This window comes from Sander lucioperca, chromosome 13 (genome assembly GCF_008315115.2).
Source record: "Sander lucioperca isolate FBNREF2018 chromosome 13, SLUC_FBN_1.2, whole genome shotgun sequence".
NCBI lineage: Eukaryota > Metazoa > Chordata > Actinopteri > Perciformes > Percidae > Sander > Sander lucioperca.
The window spans coordinates 25,964,451-25,988,137 of NC_050185.1; the positions used below are offsets into that span (position 1 = coordinate 25,964,451).

General features: G+C 47.5%; 1 protein-coding gene across 1 annotated transcript; it reads left to right on the forward strand.

The window, feature by feature from the left end:
- Positions 1-852: 852 nt before the first annotated feature.
- On the forward strand, positions 853-9,694 carry LOC116062370 (solute carrier family 22 member 6-like). Its single transcript, XM_031317037.2, has 5 exons — positions 853-1,061; positions 7,421-7,612; positions 9,075-9,148; positions 9,236-9,365; positions 9,587-9,694. Exons 1-5 carry the CDS (start codon positions 1,035-1,037, stop codon positions 9,692-9,694), a joined length of 531 nt encoding a protein of 176 aa, XP_031172897.1. The 5' UTR covers positions 853-1,034.
- The last annotated feature ends 13,993 nt before the right edge of the window (positions 9,695-23,687 follow it).

Below are 23,687 nucleotides of genomic sequence, written 5' to 3' on the forward strand. Positions count from 1 at the left end.
AGAGTTTCTGGAATAGTTTAGAGGAATAGTTTAGAGTTTCTGGAATAGTTTAGAGTTTCTGGAATAGTTTAGAGGAACAGTTTAGAGTTTCTGGAATAGTTTAGAGGAATATTTTAGAGTTTCTGGAATAGTTTAGATGAATAGTTTAGAGATTCTGGAATAGTTTAGAGTTTCTGGAATAGTTTAGAGGAATAGTTTAGAGTTTCTGGAATAGTTTAGAGGAACAGTTTAGAGTTTCTGGAATAGTTTAGAGGAATATTTTAGAGTTTCTGGAATAGTTTAGAGATTCTGGAATAGTTTAGATGAATAGTTTAGAGTTTCTGGAATAGTTTAGAGGAATAGTTTAGAGTTTCTGGAATAGTTTAGAGTTTCTGGAATAGTTTAGATGAATAGTTTAGATGAATAGTTTAGAGGAATAGTTTAGAGGAATATTTTAGATGAATAGTTTAGAGGAATAGTTTAGAGGAATAGTTTAGATGAATAGTTTAGAGGAATAGTTTAGAGGAATAGTTTAGAGGAATAGTTTAGAGTTTCTGGAATAGTTTAGATGAATAGTTTAGAGGAATAGTTTAGATGAATAGTTTAGAGGAATATTTTAGAGGAGTAGTTTAGATGAATAATTTAGAGGAATAGTTTAGAGGAATAGTTTAGAGTTTCTGGAATAGTTTAGAGGAATAGTTTAGAGAGGAATAGTTTAAAGGAATAGTTTAGAGTTTCTGGAGTGAGTTGAGGTTCATTCATTCTAATGTAATTATTTTTAATAATTTCTTTTTCATAATTTCTTTTGTTCTCAGGTTCTTTCTGACGGAAATTATTATCAATACAAACTGTTAATAATATATAGTATTAATAAATTTTTTTAATAATACATATTATTAACAATACATATTAATATGTAATATTAATAACTGATCACCTGTTGATGGACCGTCTCACCGGAGGAGGAGATAACGACTATTAAGGAAATATTTGTTAATAGTTTCAAATCAAAAACATTAAAACAACATAAACACTAATCAGACTGAAGAGAGACGATGGGCTTCGCTGACCTGCTGGAGGAGGTGAGACACGTTACCCAACTACTCTGATTACTCTCTCAACTACTCTGATTACTGTCTCAACTACTCTGATTACTCTCTCAACTACTCTGATTACTCTCTCAACTACTCTGATTACTGTCTGAACTACTCTGATTACTCTCTCAACTACTCTGATTACTGTCTCATGTACTCTGATTACTCTCTCAACTACTCTGATTACTGTCTCATGTACTCTGATTACTGTCTCATGTACTCTGATTACTGTCTCATGTACTCTGATTACTGTCTGTTCAGGTAGACCAGCAGTTATTAATGTTTTATTTAAAATGTAATACTGGATCACAAAATGGCATCTTTCATCTCCACTGCTACGTTTTGGTTTAAAAAAGGAATACCTTCTGCTACGTTTCCCCCTCTCATTCCCCCTGCTCTGGCATTTCCCCCTCTCATTCCCCCTGCTCTGGCGTTTCCCCCTCTCATTCCCCCTGCTCTGGCGTTTCCCCCTCTCATTTCCTGCGCAAAGTCACCGTTTCTGGGTTACTGGACTACCAAACGCCGCTGCCCTGACAGAGCTCCAGGGACCGTAGGAAGCCACACAACATGATGGATGCAATGAAACCGCCAAGTCCGCTGAAGCTGACTGGAAACGTAGATGCAAGTTGGAGGGTTTTCAAACAGCAGTTTTTTGCTGTATATTGCGGCTGTCGGAGTGGATCGACGGGCAGATGAAAGAAAAATAGCCATGCTGCTCACCGTCGCCGGCACAGAAGCAATAGAGGTCTTCAACACTTTTGTGTATGCTCAACCTGAGGACAAAGACAAGTTTGATGAAGTCTTGAAGAAATTTGACGAGCACTGTCTGTCAAAGAAAAATGAAACGTACGAGAGGTACGTCTTTCACTCACGCCTACAGCACCAGGGTGAGTCTTTTGATACTTTTCTTACCAACCTCAAGATTAAAGCTCAGTCCTGTAATTTTGGTGTTCTCAGAGAATCCATGATAATAGACCAAATAGTGTTTGGAACTAATGAGAAGAAGCTCCGGGAGAAATTATTTAGAGAGACAGAACTCACGTTGGACAGTGCTATAAAAATATGTCAAGCCAGTGAGCTAGCACGACAACATGTACTGACTTTCAGAGAGCCTGCTCATGGAGCAGTACGAGAAGAAGACGTAGCAGTGAACGCCGTGGCAACGAAAGGAAAGCCACAGAGCAAATTTAAAGACAATGATAACAGGGTTAAACCCAGTGAAAAAGAAATGTTCACTTGCAAGAGATGTGGTGAGAAACACAGACCAAGACAATGTCCTGCCTATGGAAAAATATGTGCAAAATGTAAAGGACAAAATCATTATGCAAGAATGTGTCTCTCGAAGAAAAAAAGAGTGTTCACACAGTACAGGAAGACACAGAAGACGTTCATCATTGTCCCTGATGGACACGAGTCACTCTTAGGAGACAAAGCATCTGAGGACCTAGGACTAGTAAAGAGGATCTATCAGATAAACACTGACAGCATGAAAGTGGTCAAACAAGGAAAACGACTGGAACACCAACAGTGTGAGGGAAGTTCAAACATTGTCAATAAATTCCCTTCGGTCTTCAAAGGACAAGGGACATTACCTTACACTTACAAAATACAGCTCAAGGATGATGCCGTGCCTGTAGTGCATGCCCCAAGGAGAGTGCCTGCACCACTCAGGGCTGGCTTGAAAAAAGAACTTGAAAGAATGACTCAAAAGGGTGTCATCGAGCGAGTGGAAGAGCCCACAGATTAGGTAAACTCCATCACATGTGTCAAGAAAAAGAACACAGGTGCTCTAAGAGTCTGCCTTGATCCCAAAGATTTAAATGAAAATATTAAAAGAGAGCATTACCAGATCCCAAAACGAGAAGAGATAATGAGTGAAATGGCTGGTGCTAAGTTTTTTAGCAAACTAGATACTTCACATGGGTTTTGGCAGCTGAGGCTGGACCCAGAAAGCAGCAAGTACACTACCTTTAACACACCATTTGGGCGTTATTGTTTCTTGAGGCTTCCGTTTGGCATTAAATCAGCACCAGAGATCTTCCACAGAGCTATGGAATCCATAATTGTCAGGGTTTTGGTGTTTTGTCTTATTGTGGTAGTCTTGTTTTTCAGTTATGTTCTGTTTCCTGTTTTATTTTGTAGTCTGTCTTGTCTGCCTTGTCTTGTCCAGTTTACTTCCTGTCTTTGTTTGTTTCCCGCCTTTTTTGATTGTTCCACCTGTTGTGTCACCTGTCCCTCATTAGTCCTCGTTACCTGTGTATTTAGTCCCTGTTCTGTCTTTGTCTCTTGTCGGATCATTTCATTCTGTTTCCCGTTCATTCTGTTTGCTGTGTATTCTTTTTCCGTGTTTCCTGTTGGATGTTTCTCTGTGTTTTTGTGGATTCTGTTTTTCGATTGGTCCAGCCTGGCTACTTTCCTGAGGACACTTTGTGTAAGACTCTTTTGTTTAATAAATCCTCTCACTGCATTTGGGTCCAAGCCTAGTCTTTCCTGACTAAACCTGACAATAATAGAGGGTCCTGAAGGCACCAGAGTCTATATAGATGACCTGGTTGTCTGGGGAAATACAAAACAGCAACACGATGAAAGACTGGAGAAACTCTTACAGAGAGTAAAAAAGAATGGACTAAAACTGAATAGAGACAAGAATGGACTAAAACTGAATAGAGACAAGAATGGACTAAAACTGAATAGAGACAAGAATGGACTAAAACTGAATAGAGACAAGAATGGACTAAAACTGAATAGAGACAAGAATGGACTAAAACTGAATAGAGACAAGAATGGACTAAAACTGAATAGAGACAAGTGTCTCTTTGGCTTTATAGAGATGACCTTCTTGGGAGACAAGGTCACGAATGAAGGGGTGGAACCTGATCAGTCAAAAGTGCAAGCCATATTGGACATGCCTGCCCCCAGTGACAAAAAAGGTGTCTTGAGAGCCATGGGAATGATCAACTTCCTGGGAAAATTCATTCCTAATCTTACCTCCAAGACAGCATGTCTCAGGGAATTGCTACAGCACAACACAGTGTTTAAGTGGACTGCTCGACATGAGAGAGTGGAAACAATTGAAGGACATGGTAACTACGGAGCCAGTCCTCACATTCTTTGACCTGTCAAAACCAATAAAAATCTCCACTCAAAAGATGGCTTGGGAGCTGTGCTGCTCCAAATGAACGGAGACAAATGGCAACCTGTAGCATATGCATCTAGATCAATGACAGAGACAGAGCAACGCTATGCTGAGATAGAAAAAGAGGCTTTGGGTCTAGTGTTTGGCTGTGGAAAGTTTCACAGTTATGTGTATGGATTGCCAAACTTTACGGCAGAGACTGACCACAAACTGCTCATATCAATCAGAAAAAAAGAACCTCAATGACATGTCACCCAGAATTCAGTGCATGATGATGGTGTTGCAGCGCTATGACTTTGAGCTGATTTACACACCGGGAAAATACATCGTGCTGGCAGATGCTTTATCACGAGCACCAGCACCTAGCAGTGACATGTTGGTCAGCCCTACAACTGAGGATGCTGAAACACACATAAACATGGTGACTGCTTCACTCCCAACGTCGGATGTCATGTTGCAGCAAATCGTGCAGGAGACGGCGAAAGACCCTCTGCTGCAGAAAGTGTCCCACCAAATCCAAAATGGCTGGTCAAAAGGAGTCTGTCCGGGGTTCTACTCGGTGCGTGCAGACTTGTGTATGGCTAATGGGCTGATGCTGAGACAAAACAGGATTGTCATCCCACAATCCATGCGCCAGGATATGCTTCGGCGTATCCACGAGGGACATCTAGGCGTGGAGAAATGAAAGAGGAGAGAAGAGAGGTAGTTTACTGGCCTGGCATCAACAAGGATATTGAGGAGATGATACAGAAATGTGAAACATGTCTCAAGCATCACTACCAACCTGGTCTCACAGAGTTCTGTGAAATGAACACGGCCCCTTAACTCAAAATCTGTGACAGTTTCACGGAATCGCCAAAAATTCCATGACGGGCCCACGGATGGCCGAACACACAATACATGAGACTATTATTATTAATCAATGAAGATTCATTGTTGAAATCCTCAAATACGTTAGACAAAAACATAAATATTACGAATATTACGTATTTTTTATCTTCTTATCCACCGAGCGGAACGTACCAAATCACTTCTGGAGTTTTCCGCAGATTTTTTTAAACGTTATTATTGTGCATAACTTACTGGAACAAAGCTGATCAACGTGTTGTTGCTGGTGACTAAACCACTGATTATATATATGTACATTATATTATATATGTATATTGAAGAGATACTGGCGTTAAAGACCAGCTGATCACTGCCCGATTCTGAATGAATGCCCGCATTGCATTGTGGGATATCAGCTTTGAATGCGCCCAGCTCGGATCATATCGTAATGTTCTGTATTACAGCATACTGTAATATTTCCGGATAAGCGGAAGAAGATGGATGGATGGATGTAATATTTCACCGGTAATTAGACCAAAATAATATTATTAAAATAAAGAAATGTATACTATGATAACATCTAAATAAATGTTGATAGATGTAGCGTTATAGTTTAAAAAATATCAATAAACAACAAAGTAATCCAACTTCCCTGGCCGAAATAGACTGAAAAAATAACATTAAAAGAAATACATATAAACCATGATAATATCTTGTGAATGAATGTTGATTAAAACAGCGGTTATTGGGCTAAAAATACCAATAATAGCAAAGCTGTACAGCTTCTCTGCAGCAGCCGACTGGCAGAAAGAAACGTGCTGTGATCAGGGAATCTGAGCGTAGACCACGGATGATGCCTGTCATTGACTTACATAGGCATCGCATCCGTGGGCCCATCACGGAATTTTCGGCGATTCCGTGAAACTGGCACAGATTTAGAGTTAAGGGGCCGTGTTCATTTCACAGAATTCTGTGAGACCAGGTTGTCACTACAAACAAGCAAAGGAGCCGATGCTGATAGCAGACCTACCCACTGCACCATGGCAAAAGGTAGGAATGGATTTGTTTCATCTGCATGGCAAAGACTATCTTCTGGTGATTGACTACTATTCTAACTATCCGGAAGTTGCACAGCTTTCCGGTAAATCGGCACAGTCAGTCATCACACACATGAAAGGTTTTTTTGCCAGACATGGAATTCCACAATGTGTCGTCAGCGATAATGGTCCACGTATGATTGTGGTGAATTTAGAGACGTTGCTATGCAATATGGATTTCAACATATCACCTCTAGTCCCTTATATCCACAAGCCAATGGACAGGCTGAAGAGGGGTACAAATTGTAAAGAGGCTGTTGAAAAAAGCAAGAGACAGTAAGACTGATCCTTACCTGGCTTTGCTAAGCTACAGGGCTTCAACTCTGGAGTGTGGTGCATCCCCTGCTGAGCTGCTCATGCGTTGCACGCTGCGCACCACACTTCCACACATTCCACAAAACAATGATAATAGACACAACAACAAGCTGACTGACATAAGGATGAGACTCAAGCACAGACAGAAAATGAAGAAATGACAAAACGGCAAGGCATCTGGAACCTCTTCGGGAAGGGGATGTTGTGAAGATTGAGGGCCCTGACTGCTGGGACAGGAAGGCAACAGTTCTCAGTGAAGTAGGACCCAGGTCATTTGTTGTTGAGACGGAGAATGGACAAGTGTTAAGGAAAAACTGGAGGAGTCTGTTAAAAGCTCAGGGCATGGAACGTCAGGCCGAGGAGACTGGATCTGAACAACAAGAGGGTGGTACACCAGATGTTCACCACTTTGAGCCTCCTTCACCTTTCCCAATGACTGAGACGCTGAGAAGGTCTACCAGACCAAGGAAACCTCCTGAGAGGCTCATAGAACAAGGGTGAACTGTTCAACTAAGAAGCTGTGACAGAAAGGGACGGCAATAGTCCCCACCAGGCTCGTTTACTTATAGCGCTAAAGGGACGGCAATAGTCCCCACCAGGCGCGTTTACTTTAGCGCTAAAGGGACGGCAATAGTCCCCACCAGGCGCGTTTACTTATAGCGCTAAAGGGACGGCAATAGTCCCCACCAGGCGCGTTTACTTTAGCGCTAAAGGAGACTTTTAGCGTCAATAAGAATGACAAAGGCACCTGACCAAGTGTCCATATTTTACGAGATGAGTGTGAGAATGTATTGGAAATACCCTATATAATCATTCTATCACCCCTTTAAAAACCAAAACGTAGTGGAGCTGTAACTCCCCCCAGCTGGGCGGGGTCTGATGCATGTCCCCCCCCCCCGAGCAGGTGTCTGATGCATGTGTTACCCCCCCCCCCCGAGCAGGTGTCTGATGCATGTGTTCCCCCCCCCCAGGTGGGCGGGTTCGGCAGGTACCAGTGGCTTCACGTGACTCTGATCAGTTTACCGGGTCTATTGATGGCGAGTCAGAACCTGCTCAACAACTTTGTCTCAGGAATCCCTGCCCACCACTGCCGCCTGCCGGCCAATCACAGCCTCTACAGTCTACCGGCCAATCACAGCCTCCACAACCTGTCTCTCTACCAGGTAAACTGTCTGTCTACCAGGTCACCTGTCTGTCTACAAGATAACCTGTCTGTCTACCGGGTCACCTGTCTGTCTGTATGCCAGGTAACCTGTCTGTCTACCAGGTCACCTGTCTGTCTCTCTACCAGGTCACCTGTCTCTCTACCAGGTCACCTGTCTGTCTCTCTACCAGGTCACCTGTCTCTCTACCAGGTCACCTGTCTGTCTCTCTACCAGGTCACCTGTCTGTCTGCCAGGTCACCTGTCTGTCTCTCTACCAGGTCACCTGTCTGTCTCTCTACCAGGTCACCTGTCTGTCTACCAGGTCACCTGTCTGTCTCTCTACCAGGTCACCTGTCTGTCTACCAGGTCACCTGACCAAGCGTCCATATTTTACAAGATGAGTGTGAGAACACGTTGAAAAATAATACGACCCTGCGCTCCGTCAGTTAGCTGTCTCTAACAGCAGTCTCTGTCCTCTATCAGTTTAACTCTGTCTCTAACAGCAGTCTCTGTCCTCTATCAGTTTAACTCTGTCTCTAACAGCAGTCTCTGTCCTCCATCAGTTTAACTCTGTCTCTAACAGCAGTCTCTGTCCTCCATCAGTTTAACTCTGTCTCTAACAGCAGTCTCTGTCCTCTATCAGTTTAACTCTGTCTCTAACAGCAGTCTCTGTCCTCCATCAGTTTAACTCTGTCTCTAACAGCAGTCTCTGTCCTCTATCAGTTTAACTCTGTCTCTAACAGCAGTCTCTGTCCTCTATCAGTTTAACTCTGTCTCTAACAGCAGTCTCTGTCCTCTATCAGTTTAACTCTGTCTCTAACAGCAGTCTCTGTCCTCCATCAGTTTAACTCTGTCTCTAACAGCAGTCTCTGTCCTCTATCAGTTTAACTCTGTCTCTAACAGCAGTCTCTGTCCTCCATCAGTTTAACTCTGTCTCTAACAGCAGTCTCTGTCCTCTATCAGTTTAACTCTGTCTCTAACAGCAGTCTCTGTCCTCCATCAGTTTAACTCTGTCTCTAACAGCAGTCTCTGTCCTCTATCAGTTTAACTCTGTCTCTAACAGCAGTCTCTGTCCTCCATCAGTTTAACTCTGTCTCTAACAGCAGTCTCTGTCCTCTATCAGTTTAACTCTGTCTCTAACAGCAGTCTCTGTCCTCTATCAGTTTAACTCTGTCTCTAACAGCAGTCTCTGTCCTCTATCAGTTTAACTCTGTCTCTAACAGCAGTCTCTGTCCTCTATCAGTTTAACTCTGTCTCTAACAGCAGTCTCTGTCCTCCATCAGTTTCTCTATCAAACATGCTGAAGTAAATTCTGAATGGATGGTGGATGAATCTGATTGGTCTGTATGATAGATTAATCGGATTGGTCTGTATGATAGATGAACATGATTGGTCTGTATGATAGATGAATGTGATTGGTCTGTAAGATGGATGTACCTGATTGGTCTGTAAGAAGGATGAATCTGATTGGTTGTTGCAGGTGGATGAGAGGCAGCTCCTGAAAGCCTTCATCCCTCTGGACTCTTCAGGAACTAGACTGGACCGCTGCAGGAGGTAGACGGTTCTTTCCTCTCTGCGTTGCATTGCGTTGATGATGAAACTCCCTGTGACTCACTTCCTGTTTGGCTGGTTGTTGTTCAGGTATGTGGAGCCTCAGTGGCAGCTGTTAGCTGCTAACGGCTCAGCTAACGTTAGCGAGCTGCAGACGGAGGGATGTTTGGACGGATGGACGTTTGAGAGCTCAGAGTTCCTCGCCACCACCGTCTCCGAGGTAACCACAACAAAACTGCAATCCTGTCTGTCTGTCTCTCTCTCTCTCTCTGTCTGTCTGTCTCTGTCTGTCTGTCTGTCTGTCTGTCTCTCTCTCTCTCTCCCTCTGTCTCGCTGTGTGTTTGTCTGTTGTCTGTCTGTCTGAACCTGTCTGTCTCTCTGAACCTGTCTCTCTCCCTGTCTGTCTGACTGAACCTGTCTGTCTCCCTGTCTGTCTCTCAGTGGGAGCTGGTGTGTTCTCTGCGTCCTCTGAAACAGATGATTCAGAGCATCTATATGGGCGGAGTTTTAACCGGCGCCATCATCTACGGTGGCCTTTCAGACAGGTGAGACATTTACCCACGACAGACAGACAGACAGGTGAGACATTTACCCACGACAGACAGACAGACAGACAGGTGAGACATTTACCCACGACAGACAGACAGGTGAGACATTTACCCACGACAGACAGACAGACAGACAGGTGAGACATTTACCCACGACAGACAGACAGACAGGTGAGACATTTACCCACGACAGACAGACAGACAGGTGAGACATTTACCCACGACGGACAGACAGACAGGTGAGACATTTACCCACGACAGACAGACAGACAGACAGGTGAGACATTTACCCACGACAGACAGACAGACAGGTGAGACATTTACCCACGACGGCCTTTCAGACAGGTGAGACATTTACCCACGACAGACAGACAGACAGACAGGTGAGACATTTACCCACGACGGCCTTTCAGACAGGTGAGACATTTACCCACGACAGACAGACAGACAGACAGACAGGTGAGACATTTACCCACGACAGCCTTTCAGACAGGTGAGACATTTACCCACGACAGACAGACAGACAGACAGGTGAGACATTTACTCACGACGGCGTTTCAGATAGGTGAGACATTTACCCACGACAGACAGACAGGTGAGACATTTACCCACGACGGCCTTTCAGACAGGTGAGACATTTACCCATGACAGACAGACAGACAGACAGGGGAGACATTTACCCACGACAGACAGACAGACAGGTGAGACATTTAGTCACGACGGCCTTTCAGACAGGTGAGACATTTACCCACGACGGACAGACAGACAGACAGGTGAGACATTTACCCACGACAGACAGACAGACAGACAGGTGAGACATTTACCCACGACAGACAGACAGACAGGTGAGACATTTACCCACGACAGCCTTTCAGACAGGTGAGATATTTACCCACGACAGACAGACAGACAGACAGACAGGTGAGACATTTACCCACGACAGACAGACAGACAGGTGAGACATTTACCCACGACAGACAGACAGACAGGTGAGACATTTACCCACGACAGCCTTTCAGACAGGTGAGACATTTACCCACGACAGACAGACAGACAGACAGGTGAGACATGTACCCACGACAGACAGACAGACAGGTGAGACATTTACCCACGACAGACAGACAGACAGGTGAGACATTTACCCACGACAGACAGACAGACAGGTGAGACATTTACCCACGACGGCTTTCAGACAGGTGAGACATTTACCCACGACAGACAGACAGGTGAGACATTTACCCACGACAGACAGACAGGTGAGACATTTACCCACGACGGCCTTTCAGACAGGTGAGACATTTACCCACGACAGACAGACAGACAGGTGAGACATTTACCCACGACAGCCTTTCAGACAGGTGAGACATTTACCCACGACAGACAGACAGACAGGTGAGACATTTACCCACGACAGACAGACAGACAGGTGAGACATTTACCCACGACGGCGACAGACAGGTGAGACATTTACCCACGACGGACAGACAGACAGGTGAGACATTTACCCACGACGGACAGACAGACAGGTGAGACATTTACCCACGACAGACAGACAGACAGGTGAGACATTTACCCACGACAGACAGACAGACAGGTGAGACATTTACCCACGACAGACAGACAGACAGGTGAGACATTTACCCACGACAGACAGACAGACAGGTGAGACATTTACCCACGACAGACAGACAGACAGGTGAGACATTTACCCACGACGGCCTTTCAGACAGGTGAGACATTTACCCACGACGGACAGACAGACAGACAGGTGAGACATTTACCCACGACAGACAGACAGACAGGTGAGACATTTACCCACGACAGACAGACAGGTGAGACATTTACCCACGACAGACAGACAGACAGACAGGTGAGACATTTACCCACGACGGCCTTTCAGACAGGTGAGACATTTACCCACGACGGCCTTTCAGACAGGTGAGACATTTACCCACGACAGACAGACAGACAGGTGAGACATTTACCCACGACAGCCTTTCAGACAGGTGAGACATTTACCCACGACGGACAGACAGACAGACAGGTGAGACATTTACCCACGACAGACAGACAGACAGACAGGTGAGACATTTACCCACGACGGACAGACAGACAGGTGAGACATTTACCCACGACAGACAGACAGACAGGTGAGACATTTACCCACGACAGCCTTTCAGACAGGTGAGACATTTACCCATGACAGACAGACAGACAGACAGACAGGGGAGACATTTACCCACGACAGACAGACAGACAGACAGGTGAGACATTTAGTCACGACGGCCTTTCAGACAGGTGAGACATTTACCCACGACGGACAGACAGACAGACAGGTGAGACATTTACCCACGACAGACAGACAGACAGACAGGTGAGACATTTACCCACGACAGCCTTTCAGACAGGTGAGACATTTACCCACGACAGACAGACAGGTGAGACATGTACCCACGACAGACAGACAGGTGAGACATTTACCCACGACGGCCTTTCAGACAGGTGAGACATTTACCCACGACGGCCTTTCAGGCAGGTGAGACATTTACCCACGACAGACAGACAGACAGGTGAGACATTTACCCACGACAGACAGACAGACAGGTGAGACATTTACCCACGACAGACAGACAGACAGGTGAGACATTTACCCACGACAGCCTTTCAGACAGGTGAGACATTTACCCACGACAGACAGACAGACAAGTGAGACATTTACCCACGACAGACAGACAGACAGGTGAGACATTTACCCACGACGGCCTTTCAGACAGGTGAGACATTTACCCACGACAGACAGACAGACAGGTGAGACATTTACCCACGACAGACAGACAGACAGACAGGTGAGACATTTACCCACGACGGCCTTTCAGACAGGTGAGACATTTACCCACGACAGACAGACAGGTGAGACATTTACCCACGACAGACAGACAGACAGACAGACAGGTGAGACATTTACCCACGACGGCCTTTCAGACAGGTGAGACATTTACCCACGACGGCCTTTCAGACAGGTGAGACATTTACCCACGACGGACAGACAGACAGGTGAGACATTTACCCACGACGGCCATTCAGACAGGTGAGACATTTACCCACGACGGACAGACAGACAGGTGAGACATTTACCCACGACAGACAGACAGACAGGTGAGACATTTACCCACGACGCCTTTCAGACAGGTGAGACATTTACCCACGACAGACAGACAGACAGACATGTGAGACATTTACCCACGACGGCCTTTCAGACAGGTGAGACATTTACCCACGACAGACAGACAGGTGAGACATTTACCCACGACAGACAGACAGACAGACAGGTGAGACATGTACCCACGACAGACAGACAGACAGGTGAGACATTTACCCACGACAGACAGACAGGTGAGACATTTACCCACGACAGACAGACAGACAGGTGAGACATTTACCCACGACGGCCTTTCAGACAGGTGAGACATTTACCCACGACGGCCTTTCAGGCAGGTGAGACATTTACCCACGACAGACAGACAGACAGGTGAGACATTTACCCACGACAGACAGACAGACAGGTGAGACATTTACCCACGACAGACAGACAGACAGGTGAGACATTTACCCACGACAGCCTTTCAGACAGGTGAGACATTTACCCACGACAGACAGACAGACAAGTGAGACATTTACCCACGACAGACAGACAGACAGGTGAGACATTTACCCACGACGGCCTTTCAGACAGGTGAGACATTTACCCACGACAGACAGACAGACAGGTGAGACATTTACCCACGACAGACAGACAGACAGACAGGTGAGACATTTACCCACGACGGCCTTTCAGACAGGTGAGACATTTACCCACGACAGACAGACAGGTGAGACATTTACCCACGACAGACAGACAGACAGACAGACAGGTGAGACATTTACCCACGACGGCCTTTCAGACAGGTGAGACATTTACCCACGACAGCCTTTCAGACAGGTGAGACATTTACCCAGACAGACAGACAGACAGACAGGTGAGACATTTACCCACGACAGACAGACAGACAGACAGGTGAGACATTTACCCACGACGGCCTTTCAGACAGGTGAGACATTTACCCACGACGGACAGACAGACAGGTGAGACATTTACCCACGACGGCCAGACAGACAGGTGAGACATTTACCCACGACGGACAGACAGACAGGTGAGACATTTACCCACGACAGACAGACAGACAGACAGGTGAGACATTTACCCACGACGCCTTTCAGACAGGTGAGACATTTACCCACGACAGACAGACAGACAGACAGGTGAGACATTTACCCACGACAGACAGACAGACAGACAGGTGAGACATTTACTCACGACGGCCTGTCAGACAGGTGACATTTACCCACGACGGACAGACAGACAGGTGAGACATTTACCCACGACAGACAGACAGACAGACAGGTGAGACATTTACCCACGACGGCCTTTCAGACAGGTGAGACATTTACCCACGACAGACAGACAGACAGACAGGTGAGACATTTACCCACGACAGACAGACAGACAGACAGGTGAGACATTTACCCACGACAGACAGACAGACAGGTGAGACATTTACCCACGACAGCCTTTCAGACAGGTGAGACATTTACCCACGACAGACAGACAGACAGACAGGTGAGACATTTACCCACGACAGCCTTTCAGACAGGTGAGACATTTACCCACGACAGACAGACAGACAGGTGAGACATTTACCCACGACGGCCTTTCAGACAGGTGAGACATTTACCCACGACAGACAGACAGACAGGTGAGACATTTACCCACGACAGACAGACAGACAGGTGAGACATTTACCCACGACAGCCAGACAGACAGGTGAGACATTTACCCACGACAGACAGACAGACAGGTGAGACATTTACCCACGACGGCCTTTCAGACAGGTGAGACATTTACCCACGACGGACAGACAGACAGACAGGTGAGACATTTACCCACGACAGACAGACAGACAGACAGGTGAGACATTTACCCACGACAGACAGACAGACAGGTGAGACATTTACCCACGACAGCCTTTCAGACAGGTGAGACATTTACCCATGACAGACAGACAGACAGACAGGTGAGACATTTACCCACGACAGACAGACAGACAGGTGAGACATTTACCCACGACAGCCTTTCAGACAGGTGAGACATTTACCCACGACAGACAGACAGACAGGTGAGACATTTACTCACGACTGCCTTTCAGACAGGTGAGACATTTACCCACGACGGACAGACAGACAGGTGAGACATTTACCCACGACGGCCAGACAGACAGGTGAGACATTTACCCACGACAGACAGACAGACAGGTGAGACATTTACCCACGACAGACAGACAGACAGGTGAGACATTTACCCACGACAGCCTTTCAGACAGGTGAGACATTTACCCACGACAGACAGACAGACAGACAGGTGAGACATTTACCCACGACGGCCTTTCAGACAGGTGAGACATTTACCCACGACAGACAGACAGACAGGTGAGACATTTACCCACGACAGACAGACAGACAGGTGAGACATTTACCCACGACAGACAGACAGACAGGTGAGACATTTACCCACGACAGACAGACAGACAGGTGAGACATTTACCCACGACGGCCTTTCAGACAGGTGAGACATTTACCCACGACAGACAGACAGACAGGTGAGACATTTACCCACGACAGACAGACAGACAGACAGGTGAGACATTTACCCACGACAGACAGACAGACAGGTGAGACATTTACCCACGACGGCCTTTCAGACAGGTGAGACATTTACCCACGACAGACAGACAGACAGACAGGTGAGACATTTACCCACGACAGACAGACAGACAGGTGAGACATTTACCCACGACAGACAGACAGACAGACAGGTGAGACATTTACCCACGACGGCCTTTCAGACAGGTGAGACATTTACCCACGACAGACAGACAGACAGGTGAGACATTTACCCCCGACAGACAGACAGACAGACAGGTGAGACATTTACCCACGACGGTCTTTCACACAGGTGAGACATTTACCCACGACAGACAGACAGACAGGTGAGACATTTACCCACAACAGACAGACAGGTGAGACATTTACCCATGACGGCCTTTCAGACAGGTGAGACATTTACCCACGACAGACAGACAGACAGACAGACAGGTGAGACATTTACCCACGACAGCCTTTCAGACAGGTGTGACATTTACCCATGACAGACAGACAGGTGAGACATTTACCCACGACAGACAGACAGACAGGTGAGACATTTACTCACGACGGCCTTTCAGACAGGTGAGACATTTACCCACGACGGACAGACAGACAGGTGAGACATTTACCCACGACGGACAGACAGACAGGTGAGACATTTACCCACGACGGACAGACAGGTGAGACATTTTCCCACGACAGTCAGACAGACAGGTGAGACATTTACCCACGACAGACAGACAGACAGGTGAGACATTTACCCACGACGGCCTTTCAGACAGGTGAGACATTTATCAACGATAGACAGACAGACAGACAGGTGAGACATTTACCCACGACGGACAGACAGACAGGTGAGACATTTACCCACGACGGACAGACAGACAGGTGATACATTTACCCACGACAGACAGACAGACAGACAGACAGACAGGTGAGACATTTACCCACGACGGCCTTTCAGACAGGTGAGACATTTACCCACCACAGACAGACAGACAGGTGAGACATTTACCCACGACAGACAGACAGACAGGTGAGACATTTACCCACAACAGACAGACAGACAGGTGATACATTTACCCACTACAGACAGACAGGTGAGACATTTACCCACGACAGCCTTTCAGACAGGTGAGACATTTACCCACGACAGACAGACAGACAGGTGAGACATTTACCCACGACAGACAGACAGACAGACAGGTGAGACATTTACCCACGACAGACAGACAGACAGACAGACAGGTGAGACATTTACCCACGACAGCCTTTCAGACAGGTGAGACATTTACCCACGACGGACAGACAGACAGGTGATACATTTACCCACGACAGACAGACAGACAGGTGAGACATTTACCCACGACGGACAGACAGACAGGTGAGACATTTACCCACGATAGACTGACAGACACACAGGTGAGACATTTACCCACGACGGCCTTTCAGACAGGTGAGACATTTACCCACGACAGACAGACAGACAGGTGAGACATTTACCCACGACGGACAGACAGGTGAGACATTTACCCACGACAGACAGACAGACAGGTGAGACATTTACCCACGACAGCCTTTCAGACAGGTGAGACATTTACCCACGACAGACAGACAGACAGACAGACAGACAGGTGAAACATTCACCCACGACGGCCTTTCAGACAGGTGATACATTTACCCACGACAGACAGACAGACAAGTGAGACATTTACCCACGACAGACAGACAGACAGGTGAGACATTTACCCACCACAGACAGATAGACAGGTGAGACATTTACCCACGACAGACAGACAGACAGGTGAGACATTTACCCACAACAGACAGACAGGTGATACATTTACCCACGACAGACAGACAGGTGAGACATTTACCCACGACAGCCTTTCAGACAGGTGAGACATTTACCCACGACAGACAGACAGGTGAGACATTTACCCACGACAGACAGACAGGTGAGACATTTACCCACGACAGACAGACAGACAGACAGACAGGTGAGACATTTACCCACGACAGCCTTTCAGACAGGTGAGACATTTACCCACGACGGACAGACAGACAGGTGATACATTTACCCACGACAGACAGACAGACAGGTGAGACATTTACCCACGACGGACAGACAGACAGGTGAGACATTTACCCACGATAGACTGACAGACAGACAGGTGAGACATTTACCCACGACGGCCTTTCAGACAGGTGAGACATTTACCCACGACAGACAGACAGACAGGTGAGACATTTACTCACGACGGCCTTTCAGACAGGTGAGACATTTACCCACGACGGACAGACAGACAGGTGAGACATTTACCCACGACGGAAAGACAAAAAGGTGAGACATTTACCCAGGACAGACAAACAGACAGACAGACAGACAGGTGAGACATTTACCCACGACGGCCTTTCAGACAGGTGAGACATTTACCCACGACAGACAGACAGACAGGTGAGACATTAACCCACGACAGACAGACAGACAGGTGAGACATTTACCCACGACAGACAGACAGACAGGTGAGACATTTACCCACGACAGACAGACAGACAGACAGGTGAGACATTTACCCACGACAGACAGACAGACAGACAGGTGAGACATTTACCCACGACGGCCTTTCAGACAGGTGAGACATTTACCCACGACAGACAGACAGACAGACAGGTGAGACATTTACCCACGACAGACAGACAGACAGACAGGTGAGACATTTACCCACGACGGCCTTTCAGACAGGTGAGACATTTACCCATGACAGACAGACAGACAGACAGGGGAGACATTTACCCACGACAGACAGACAGACAGACAGACAGACAGGTGAGACATTTACCCACGACGGCCTTTCAGACAGGTGAGACATTTACCCACGACGGACAGACACAGACAGGTGAGACATTTACCCACGACAGACAGACAGACAGACAGGTGAGACATTTACCCACGACAGACAGACAGACAGGTGAGACATTTACCCACGACAGCCTTTCAGACAGGTGAGACATTTACCCACGACAGACAGACAGACAGACAGACAGGTGAGACATTTACCCACGACAGACAGACAGACAGGTGAGACATTTACCCACGACAGACAGACAGACAGGTGAGACATTTACCCACGACGGCCTTTCAGACAGGTGAGACATTTACCCACGACGGCCTTTCAGACAGGTGAGACATTTACCCACGACAGACAGACAGACAGGTGAGACATTTACCCACGACAGCCTTTCAGACAGGTGAGACATTTACCCACGACAGACAGACAGACAGGTGAGACATTTACCCACGACAGACAGACAGACAGGTGAGACATTTACCCACGACGGCCTTTCAGACAGGTGAGACATTTACCCACGACAGACAGACAGACAGGTGAGACATTTACCCACGACAGACAGACAGACGGAATGGTGAGACATTTACCCACGACAGCCTTTCAGACAGGTGAGACATTTACCCACGACAGACAGACAGACAGGTGAGACATTTACTCACGACGGCCTTTCAGACAGGTGAGACATTTACCCACGATGGACAGACAGACAGGTGAGACATTTACCCACGACTGCCAGACAGACAGGTGAGACATTTACCCACGACAGACAGACAGACAGACAGGTGAGACATTTACCCACGACGGACAGACAGACAGGTGAGACATTTACCCACGACGGACAGACAAGTGAGACATTTACCCACGACAGACAGACAGACAGGTGAGACATTTACCCACGACAGCCTTTCAGACAGGTGAGACATTTACCCACGACAGACAGACAGACAGGTGAGACATTTACCCACGACAGCCTTTCAGACAGGTGAGACATTTACCCACGACAGACAGACAGACAGACAGACAGGTGAGACATTTACCCACGACGGCCTTTCAGACAGGTGAGACATTTACCCACGACAGACAGACAGACAGACAGGTGAGACATTTACCCACGACAGACAGACAGACAGGTGAGACATTTACCCACGACAGTCAGACAGACAGGTGATACATTTACCCACGACAGACAGACAGACAGGTGAGACATTTACCCACGACGGCCTTTCAGACAGGTGAGACATTTACCCACGACGGACAGACAGACAGACAGGTGAGACATTTACCCACGACAGACAGACAGACAGACAGGTGAGACATTTACCCACGACAGACTGACAGACACAGGTGAGACATTTACCCACGACGGCCTTTCAGACAGGTGAGACATTTACCCACGACAGACAGACAGACAGGTGAGACATTTACCCACGACAGCCTTTCAGACAGGTGAGACATTTACCCACGACAGACAGACAGACAGACAGACAGGTGAGACATTCACCCACGACGGCCTTTCAGACAGGTGAGACATTTACCCACGACAGACAGACAGACAAGTGAGACATTTACCCACGACAGACAGACAGACAGGTGAGACATTTACCCACCACAGACAGACAGACAGGTGAGACATTTACCCACAACAGACAGACAGGTGATACATTTACCCACGACAGACAGACAGGTGAGACATTTACCCACGACAGACAGACAGGTGAGACATTTACCCACGACAGCCTTTCAGACAGGTGAGACATTTACCCACGACAGACAGACAGGTGAGACATTTACCCACGACAGACAGACAGGTGAGACATTTACCCACGACAGACAGACAGACAGACAGGTGAGACATTTACCCACGACAGCCTTTCAGACAGGTGAGACATTTACCCACGACGGACAGACAGACAGGTGATACATTTACCCACGACAGACAGACAGACAGGTGAGACATTTACCCACGACGGACAGACAGACAGGTGAGACATTTACCCACGATAGACTGACAGACAGACAGGTGAGACATTTACCCACGACGGCCTTTCAGACAGGTGAGACATTTACCCACGACAGACAGACAGACAGGTGAGACATTTACTCACGACGGCCTTTCAGACAGGTGAGACATTTACCCACGACGGACAGACAGACAGGTGAGACATTTACCCACGACGGAAAGACAAAAAGGTGAGACATTTACCCAGGACAGACAAACAGACAGACAGACAGACAGGTGAGACATTTACCCACGACGGCCTTTCAGACAGGTGAGACATTTACCCACGACAGACAGACAGACAGGTGAGACATTAACCCACGACAGACAGACAGACAGGTGAGACATTTACCCACGACAGACAGACAGACAGGTGAGACATTTACCCACGACAGACAGACAGACAGACAGGTGAGACATTTACCCACGACAGACAGACAGACAGACAGGTGAGACATTTACCCACGACGGCCTTTCAGACAGGTGAGACATTTACCCACGACAGACAGACAGACAGACATGTGAGACATTTACCCACGACAGACAGACAGACAGACAGGTGAGACATTTACCCACGACGGCCTTTCAGACAGGTGAGACATTTACCCATGACAGACAGACAGACAGACAGGGAGACATTTACCCACGACAGACAGACAGACAGACAGGTGAGACATTTAGTCACGACGGCCTTTCAGACAGGTGAGACATTTACCCACGACAGACAGACAGACAGACAGGTGAGACATTTACCCACGACAGACAGACAGACAGGTGAGACATTTACCCACGACAGCCTTTCAGACAGGTGAGATATTTACCCACGACAGACAGACAGACAGACAGACAGGTGAGACATTTACCCACGACAGACAGACAGACAGGTGAGACATTTACCCACGACAGACAGACAGACAGGTGAGACATTTACCCACGACGGCCTTTCAGACAGGTGAGACATTTACCCACGACGGCCTTTCAGGCAGGTGAGACATTTACCCACGACAGACAGACAGACAGGTGAGACATTTACCCACGACAGCCTTTCAGACAGGTGAGACATTTACCCACGACAGACAGACAGACAAGTGAGACATTTACCCACGACAGACAGACAGACAGGTGAGACATTTACCCACGACGGCCTTTCAGAGAGGTGAGACATTTACCCACGACAGACAGACAGACAGGTGAGACATTTACCCACGACAGACAGACAGACAGACAGGTGAGACATTTACCCACGACGGCCTTTCAGACAGGTGAGACATTTACCCACGACGGCCTTTCAGACAGGTGAGACATTTACCCACGACAGACAGACAGACAGGTGAGACATTTACCCACGACAGACAGACAGACAGGTGAGACATTTACCCACGACAGACAGACAGACAGACAGGTGAGACATTTACCCACGACGGCCTTTCAGACAGGTGAGACATTTACCCACGACAGCCTTTCAGACAGGTGAGACATTTACCATGACAGACAGACAGACAGACAGGTGAGACATTTACCCACGACAGACAGACAGACGAATGGTGAGACATTTACCCACGACAGCCTTTCAGACAGGTGAGACATTTACCCACGACAGACAGACAGACAGGTGAGACATTTACTCACGACGGCCTTTCAGACAGGTGAGACATTTACCCACGATGGACAGACAGACAGGTGAGACATTTACCCACGACTGCCAGACAGACAGGTGAGACATTTACCCACGACAGACAGACAGACAGACAGGTGAGACATTTACCCACGACGGACAGACAGACAGGTGAGACATTTACCCACGACGGACAGACAGGTGAGACATTTACCCACGACAGACAGACAGACAGGTGAGACATTTACCCACGACAGCCTTTCAGACAGGTGAGACATTTACCCACGACAGACAGACAGACAGGTGAGACATTTACCCACGACAGTCAGACAGACAGGTGAGACATTTACCCACGACAGACAGACAGACAGACAGGTGAGACATTTACCCACGACGGCCTTTCAGACAGGTGAGACATTTACCCACGACAGCCTTTCAGACAGGTGAGACATTTACCCATGACAGACAGACAGACAGACAGGTGAGACATTTACCCACGACAGACAGACAGACGGAATGGTGAGACATTTACCCACGACAGCCTTTCAGACAGGTGAGACATTTACCCACGACAGACAGACAGACAGGTGAGACATTTACCCACGACGGCCTTTCAGACAGGTGAGACATTTACCCACGACAGACAGACAGACAGACATGTGAGACATTTACCCACGACAGACAGACAGACAGACAGGTGAGACATTTACCCACGACGGCCTTTCAGACAGGTGAGACATTTACCCATGACAGACAGACAGACAGACAGGGGAGACATTTACCCACGACAGACAGACAGACAGACAGGTGAGACATTTGGCCACGACGGCCTTTCAGACAGGTGAGACATTTACCCACGACAGACAGACAGACAGACAGGTGAGACATTTACCCACGACAGACAGACAGACAGGTGAGACATTTACCCACGACAGCCTTTCAGACAGGTGAGACATTTACCCACGACAGACAGACAGACAGACAGACAGGTGAGACATTTACCCACGACAGACAGACAGACAGGTGAGACATTTACCCACGACAGACAGACAGACAGGTGAGACATTTACCCACGACGGCCTTTCAGACAGGTGAGACATTTACCCACGACGGCCTTTCAGGCAGGTGAGACATTTACCCACGACAGACAGACAGACAGGTGAGACATTTACCCACGACAGCCTTTCAGACAGGTGAGACATTTACCCACGACAGACAGACAGACAAGTGAGACATTTACCCATGACAGACAGACAGACAGTTGAGACATTTACCCACGACGGCCTTTCAGAGAGGTGAGACATTTACCCACGACAGACAGACAGACAGGTGAGACATTTACCCACGACAGACAGACAGACAGACAGGTGAGACATTTACCCACGACGGCCTTTCAGACAGGTGAGACATTTACCCACGACGGCCTTTCAGACAGGTGAGACATTTACCCACGACAGACAGACAGACAGGTGAGACATTTACTCACGACGGCCTTTCAGACAGGTGAGACATTTACCCACGATGGACAGACAGACAGGTGAGACATTTACCCACGACTGCCAGACAGACAGGTGAGACATTTACCCACGACAGACAGACAGACAGACAGGTGAGACATTTACCCACGACGGACAGACAGACAGGTGAGACATTTACCCACGACGGACAGACAGGTGAGACATTTACCCACGACAGACAGACAGACAGGTGAGACATTTACCCACGACAGCCTTTCAGACAGGTGAGACATTTACCCACGACAGACAGACAGACAGACAGACAGACAGAC